At 46.2% G+C, this 7,547-nt stretch overlaps 1 protein-coding gene, 1 long non-coding RNA gene and 2 other non-coding genes across 4 annotated transcripts; 1 reads left to right on the forward strand and 3 right to left on the reverse strand.

Annotated features, from left to right (window-relative positions):
- Positions 1-400: 400 nt before the first annotated feature.
- On the reverse strand, positions 401-2,014 carry LOC115539230 (uncharacterized). The gene is made up of 2 exons (XM_030350342.1): positions 740-2,014; positions 401-658 (listed from the first exon to the last, which is right to left on the reverse strand). The coding sequence occupies exons 1-2, from the start codon at positions 1,788-1,790 to the stop codon at positions 408-410; spliced, it is 1,302 nt and encodes a 433-aa protein (XP_030206202.1). The 5' UTR covers positions 1,791-2,014; the 3' UTR covers positions 401-407.
- A 323-nt stretch (positions 2,015-2,337) lies between these two features.
- Positions 2,338-2,502, reverse strand: LOC115539249 (U1 spliceosomal RNA). Its single transcript, XR_003975778.1, has one exon. It is a non-coding gene; the product is annotated as a U1 spliceosomal RNA (small nuclear RNA).
- A 344-nt stretch (positions 2,503-2,846) lies between these two features.
- Positions 2,847-3,037, reverse strand: LOC115539257 (U2 spliceosomal RNA). The gene has a single exon (XR_003975783.1). It is a non-coding gene; the product is annotated as a U2 spliceosomal RNA (small nuclear RNA).
- Positions 3,038-3,389: 352 nt separating this feature from the next.
- LOC115539231 (uncharacterized) lies at positions 3,390-5,302 on the forward strand. Its single transcript, XR_003975768.1, has 3 exons — positions 3,390-3,472; positions 4,037-4,609; positions 4,710-5,302. It is a non-coding gene; the product is annotated as an uncharacterized LOC115539231 (long non-coding RNA).
- Positions 5,303-7,547: the final 2,245 nt, after the last annotated feature.

Raw genomic sequence — 7,547 nt, forward strand, 5'->3', positions numbered from 1 at the left:
GTCCTCAAAAAAAAACTTTCTCAGTTCCTCCACGTTTGGTGCATATATATTGATTAATTTGTATGTGTTTTTATTGTGGACAAATTCTATCGCTATCACACGTCCATTCCCTCCACAAAAGGTTTGCTTGACACCACTAACAGACCTCTCTCTGACAAGGATTGCCACTCCACATGCCTTCGCACTCCCATTGTCCATAAAAATGGGCCCTTTCCAAAGCTTCCCAAGGGTTTCCACAAGTTCATTATCCCAATGCGTTTCTTGAAAGCACAATATGTCAGATTTACAGAGTTCAATCGTTCTTTCTATTTTGGTCATGTTCCTTAGGCCGTTTGCATTTAAAGATGTTATTATGACCATAGTAATGGTGAAAAGAAAAACACAGCTTTCCATAGATGCTCGATTGTTCATACCTTCTGCTCTTTTGGCTCCCTTTTGTCCCTCCTTTTGATTATTCTCTTTCTGCTGGCTTTCACCGCATCGTAGTCCATCGACTCTCCTTCCTCCGATGTTCTCGTCTCCACCACCTCCATGCTCGAATCGTCTGGCTCCTTAGGTGAAGCAGTCGCAGCAGCAGCCCCGCCGTCCCGTGTAGCCTCACTGCAATCCGGGGCCTCCACCTCTCCTGGTCGGCCGCCTCTTCGTTCACTCGCCCGGGCTGAGGGAGTTTTGGGCGCTGTGCTAGCGCCTTCCTCCATACTTTGCCCGGATGCTCCTCCCGTCATGCGACCCGTCTCACCGGACACTCCATCCGCACTGCTGCCGATGGTGGATGGAGTCATTTCACCCCCGCTGGCAGCTCCGGTGTCCTCGTCCTGCTGTCGTTGATCCTCCTCGGACCGGGAAACGCGCTCGCCGCCGCCGGCTGGCTCCGTGTCCACCGTCCTCTCCTCTCCGCGTCTCCCCCCCTGCAAGTCACACTCCCTAGCATAGTGTCCCTGGCGCTTGCATTTATAACAGGTGAAGTCTGGGCATTCTCTTAAAATATGTCCTGGCTGGATGCACAGCCTGCAGACCTTCACCTGCCTGTCATGGATCACACGGAAGTACTCCCCTCCGTCTAGTGTCTCGAACTTTGTTGAGTAGGGCAGTGACTGTACAAGTTCCGTGAATTGTACTTTACAGAACCTTGTCCCGTCCACCACGTCTGTCCCAGGCCATTTCCTTCTTTTGATGGGCGAAATCGCCCTCACGCCCCACGTTGAGAGTTTCTGCCTAATTTCAGCATCAGTGATATAAGATGGCAAGTTTAGAAATGAAACAACAATTTCATTGCTGCGAACTTCCTTGGCAGTCACCCGAGTGTTTTTGATTTTGAAGCCATCTAATAACCTTGTCTTGCCCTTTCCCTCCTGCATGGTGATCTCGTAAATGTTCTTACTTTTGACCCTGCATGCCAGAACAATCCCACACTTTTCCTTGATTCCCCGCAACAGTTCCATCATGGTAATGTAATCTTCACCGACGGGCTCTACAATCAATGTCAGCTCCTTTTTATAGCCACAATCACCCTCACTTTCTCCCTGTCTCTCTTTATCTCTCCTACCATTCGCCATGCTTGCTTTCTCAATAGGCCTAATAACGGAATTGATCTCCTGGGTTATTCCTTTCTCGCTGGCTTCAATATTTCCAGAATCATTCTCCCGTTCTACATGTGCCAAACTGTTCTTAACTTCCATGTTTTCATTCACAAGTTCTTCCATCCAATCACTAAAAGCATAATCAATCTCGGGTTCTGCATTAATCAAAGTGGCCTTACCTTCTATTTTGTCATTTATTAAAGTATCCATCCAATCACAAAAAGTATGAAACAATCCCCCAAACAGCCAGGCTGCAGGGGAAATGAATCACACATAAAACTATCACAAATGCACCTTATGATTCACAAGCACACGCGGTCCCAACAAACACTCGACTGCTCTCTACTCTCTGCTCACTTCCTGCTTGCGCACCTGAACGGGATCAGACGAGATCGGGCGTGCTCAGGGTGGTATGGCCGTAACCAAGAATTGTCGGGACCATATTAGTATTTATACAGGAGGAGCACGTAAGGAGTGAGAGTTCTACCATGGCCAGAGACGGGATTTGTACAGAAACAATGATTGGATCCATAATGAATGAAAGAAATGAATGAATGAATGAATGAATGAATGAATGAATGAATGAATGCGTTATTCCAGACTCAGAGTTCCATATTTGAACGCAATGCATTACACTGCTTGGGAGTCATCGTTTGCGTGATCTTTTGAAGAAACGTAGCGATGCAAAACATGGTATGGACTACAATATAGCACGATGAAGCCATTCATAGCTATTATTTCTTTAGAACAACATGATCAGGGGAGAGCGCGAACGCAGTCCCCCACTACCAGAAATTATGCAATCGAGATTCCCACATTTGGGGAATTCGCACGGGTCAGCAACAGCCTCAGTGCAATGGCTGAGCCTCGCTATGGGTGAACCACCTTCTTGATCATGGTATCTCCCTTGCCAGGTAAGTATGAGTTGAACACGTTCAGGTGGGCTGAACGATGCCCACGCGTGTTCCCGTGGAGAACGGTTGCAAAGCATTCGGAGATGTCTAGACTTTAATAAACACTGCAGACCACCGGTCACACGATGACAGGCGAATCTGAAATCAGCGAGATGGAAGCATAACGAAAGGAAACCTGGAGATCCGAGTTATCGACACGCCACAGAAAGAATCCTTTTTTCTTTCTTAAACAACAGAATATCGTTGGAATAATTGTAAACAGTGCGTTTATGAATTGTAAATGACACTTTATTGTCTACAGGCGGACGGGTGTACTCTCAGGAGGAGTTTAGTTTTGTTTTTCACAGTGAGAGAGGGGTGCACCGGTCCTGGAGGTACTGCAATACCAGGTCGATGCGTGGAGTGGACGGGGCAAGCCCCTTTTCCATCTCCCAGTTCCAAAAATCAATTTAATATATGGTCCCCGGGTAGGGGACGTATCAGATATTAAACTGATAAGAACAGATACTACACTTGATCTTAGCCAAAAGGCCGAGAAGCGATGGCCACACATGCTCAGACCAAGAGGCGAGGTTCCCAGACACGTCGCCCCACGTGGCGGTTTAACAGACAACGAAAAAACAAAACAAAAGAATGACCAAGCACCCTGTGTGCGTGTTTGTGTGTATGTGAAAGCTGAAGAAATAAACCGAGGTCGCTACATCTCTTTGCTGCTGCCTGCTGGCAGTGTCACTAGGCCGTCTGCATGTTTCACAAATAGAGTTTGGAGCAGTGGAGGCTTCTATAAGACTACAGGTGAAGCAGTGCTTCACCAAAAAAATGTTAAAAAATAAATAAACCAACAATACTATCGAATACTGCCAAAATGGTGGTGCCCACGATTTCCCCGCCCCAACAACGTCAACACCCGGAACTCTATTGCAGCCAATGAGCTCGAGTTGAAAAAGAAAATAGCTTACAGCACGTGGTTTCACTCAGGTAAATTGTATCCCCTTCACCGTTTGCTAGTTAATAATTCGACCTTTTTTTTAAGGTTTGTATTAAGCTGTTTCGATTTTGTAGAAAGAGAAAAGATTTCGACCTTGTCATAACACGGTCGTTGTGTATAAAGGGAAGACGTAGAGGGTGCGTTTTTAGCTGCTGGGTAGACTTCAGTCAACCTATCGCCGTTTTGTCTGCGAGCAACCATATTACTCGTGGGTGGTCTCCTTTTAATCGGGGTAATCTAAGCTTTCCAACGGTGTATGGCATGACTATATGTACCCAGGGGTCGTTTAAATAATAAGCTGATTAATGTGTGTTTTGTAACGATAGCTAGGCGCGGCTAACGACACTGTTTACAATGAGTAAGGGCATACGTCGCATACCTGCAAACGTTTTCTTGGACAATTTGATGTGGATATGTGTTGATTTGGGTAAATGTGACTGTTTAGACAACAGCTGATGCGAGAGTAAGTGTAACATAAAGCAATTTGGCGACCGTGTTAATCTCTTGTTGCATGGGATGCGCTGCATACCTGGTAAACAGTAGTGTTATTCCAGATCCATGCCATCGCCAGGGAGACCTTTACCTGTGATGTCTGCGGGAAGAGCTTGGCCACTAAACCATCGCTGGTCAGCCATCAACAGCTACACCAGTACCCCAACATCATTTTGTACCGGCAAGGAGAGGCCAGGCTGTACTGTACAGAGGCAGCAAGGTCTGTGGCAGAGGCCCGCAGCAGCACTGTTGTTGACCCTAAATGGCTGGATCTCAAGACAGCAGAGGCGGCTGCCAAGAGGTCGGGGGCTGAGCTGTGGAAAGGTCAGCTGGTCATCACGTTCGGGTAGTACGCCGGTCAGACCTTCAGGTGGCTTGTGGAGAATGATGTCGGCTGGCTGGTGTGGCTGCTGTTCCAGTACTGCCAGCAGGGAGAGCAGAAGGAGCTGCTGAAGTGGCAGAAGGAGCGACTGCTCCTTCGGCCACAAGGTGACTCCTCACCTGAAAGTGCTGTCGGACGCACCGTTCCCGGAGGCTCCTGCGCTGCCAACATCCCTCCCTCCGCCAGACCGGCCTCAGGTCCAGTACCGGCTCATCTATCACGAGGCTGGAAAGAGACGTGGTGAGAAGCGGAGGTAAGTTGTCATAAGCACTTTGTTTCACCTGTTGGCTGTGGAAAGCAAATAGCACACACGTCATATCAATACTGATCACATGTGTATTTTATGTTTCCAGATTATTTGTTGATGAGCCACAGCCTGTGACTCCCGCGAACCGACCCGTTCAGCCCACTGGGTTGTCGTCCTCCACCCGGCCGAAGCCTGCTGCGCTCACCCCCATTCTGCCGAGGCCTTCTGCGCCTACCCACCTCCAGCCGAGGCCACCCGCTGCGTTGACCTACGGCCCACCCCCTGTGTCGGCAGCACCCATACTGCAGGTCTTCCCCGCACAGCCACAGGCGCCCTCCGTCCTGTTTCGTGGGACATCCTGCAGCCAGAGCTTTGTCCCTCCTGCACCAACAGTCAAGGCATTCATGCCTAACAAGTCCTCAAGGCCATGTGGGGCTTGCCACATGCCAAACTGTGGTGGACAGTGGAAGAGGTACAACCCTTTCAAGGACAAAGTGGCTGGAAGCATTCAGAAAATGTTTTCCTACTGTCCATCCACTAGGAAGTCCACTACCCCTGGCTTCGACAATGTGGTGTATGACAACTTTGAACTCTTTAAGAGTGTCGTGGATGCAGAGTTGGAAAGGAGGACTGTGTGTGTGTGTGTGTGTGTGTGTGTGTGTGTGTGTGTGTGTGTGTGTGTGTGTGTGTGTGTGTGTGTGTGTGTGTGTGTGTGTGTGTGTGTGTTTGTGAATAACTTACCTCTGTGATGCCACTGTTCCTGTGCCATCTGTAAGAGAGAGAAAGAGGCTTGTTTGTGTGTGTTTGTCTCTGTCTTTGTGTGGGTTATTAAAGTGCTTCAGCAAGCACTATCTATTTATTTATATCGTTCAAAAAAATGCAAAAAAACTTATAAAAAACTTTGTAGTATCCATTCTGGTCTATTTTCAATTTCAAGGCCAATCTTTTTAACCTTAATCAGTTCCAATCTAACACAATCAGTTTACATACCCTTTAGTGGTTGTTCATGTTCAGATAATCTGTGTTTTTGTCATGCATGTTTGTCTTTGTCAGCTTCATGTGTTTGTGATGTTTGTATGTATTTGTCTGCTTCAGTTTTAACAAAAGTTTGCTAAAGAAAACACAAAAAAACACAAAAGGGAGGAACAGCTTGAGCCTTTATTTGTTGATTGGTCACCTGAGTCTTTGGATAATCATGTTCATTATTGCACTTTAGCCTGTACAAGCCAATTGTTGACTTGTATCTTAAAGGGGTAGTTCGGAATTTTGGACATAGGGCCTGATTCCGAAGTGAGCATTGGTATTCTATATCACTGGAGACAGTTTTCAACACATTTCATTCAGTCCTTCTAGTTGCAGAGTTCGCTCGTGCTAGGCTAGCGCAAGTCAACGGGCAATGCTAGCCTGCAATTAAAAACAGTCTTACCCACTCCACAGTACACCCGAGGTAAATCAATTATAACGACAGACTATACATCTAAATTTCTGTTTATAGAATAATGTTAGAAATAAAACCAACCTTGCATTGCATTGCATTTTGAGGGAATTGCGGGGTCTCAGCAGCAGTGTTTATATTCCTGTACGTAGGCTACGGCAGCGGCGGACTGATACCTAGGTTACCTGCCGCTGTCATTGCTACAAACGCAGAGTACAGTGAACGAAGGAATTCTACAAGCGTATTAAATTAACAAGATATGGCCACGTTTGGAGGAGTTAGCGATGCATCTGCTTTTGAAGACGATTATGAGGAATTTGTTGTATCCAACGAACCGTACATGTACGAGCCGGTGTTTTGATGTCAAAGCCAGCAGCAACAAGCCACAGTTGAGTCCTTTCTGGATCTCGCACTGGAAATTGGTGGAAACTTTGTGGTGCCCATCTGTACCGTTTATTTCTACAATTTCTAAAAGCACACTGAACCATCATGTTGCCTAGTCGTTCAATTGCGCTTCTGTCCCACGCTTCTCTGTTTACGTTCTTCTGTCGTGATTCGGTTACAAACCTAACCAGCGCATAGTAGAATTCCGCTTCTGCTGAGAAAGTAGTCCCTCGATGATTCATGCGATGCATGGTTAGTTTTATTTCTAACGTTATTCTATCAACACAGACATTTAGATGTATAGTCTGTCGTTATAATTGATTTACCTCGGGTGTACTGTGGAGTGGGTAAGACTGCTTTTAATAGCAGGCTAGCATTGCCCGTTGACTTGCGCTAGCCTAGCACGAGCGAACTCTGCAACTAGAAGGACTGAATGAAATGTGTTGAAAACTGTCTCCAGTGATATAGAATACCAATGCTCACTTCGGAATCAGGCCCTATGTCCAAAATTCCGAACTACCCCTTTAAGTACAAGTGTGTGTTCTTCAATTGTTGAGATTTTTGCATTATTATTAATGTTATTTATATGTGCCTTTCCTTTTGATGTGTGCATGTCTGTCAGCTCCATGTTTAACTAAATGTTTGCAAATGGTAGTACATGTTTGTCTCTCGTCTCATGCTCTCGTGTTCTCGCCTGTAGATCTGTACCTTGTTGTGGTGGGCGAGCTTTTAATTAAACAGATCTTGTTTACTTGTGTTTTATATGCATTGCCTTTTCAATGAAACCCATTCTGGGTGAAAAATAAAAGTTGTAAAAGAATTTGAGTCTCTGTGTGCTTGGCTTTCACAAGGGGTGGGGTAGTGGAAAGAAAAAACACACCAAAGAAATTAGAAGTCCTTGTGTCTTCTCTCCCGCAACCAGAGGTGTGAATACACCCCCACTTTGCTGGCTGCACTCCCTGTGTGGTCAAAATAATGAGTTCTGTGAATGGCTCTGTCATCCAGACAAAGTGAGTGCACTGAATACATTCTTATTAGGGGTCCAAGCCAACAGGTTGGATCCCTATTGTTTTTGTAAGGATTTTTCTTATTATTAGGGGTCCAAGCCAACAGGTTGGATCCCTA

The sequence above is a fragment of the Gadus morhua genome, unplaced genomic scaffold (assembly GCF_902167405.1).
Source record: "Gadus morhua unplaced genomic scaffold, gadMor3.0, whole genome shotgun sequence".
NCBI lineage: Eukaryota > Metazoa > Chordata > Actinopteri > Gadiformes > Gadidae > Gadus > Gadus morhua.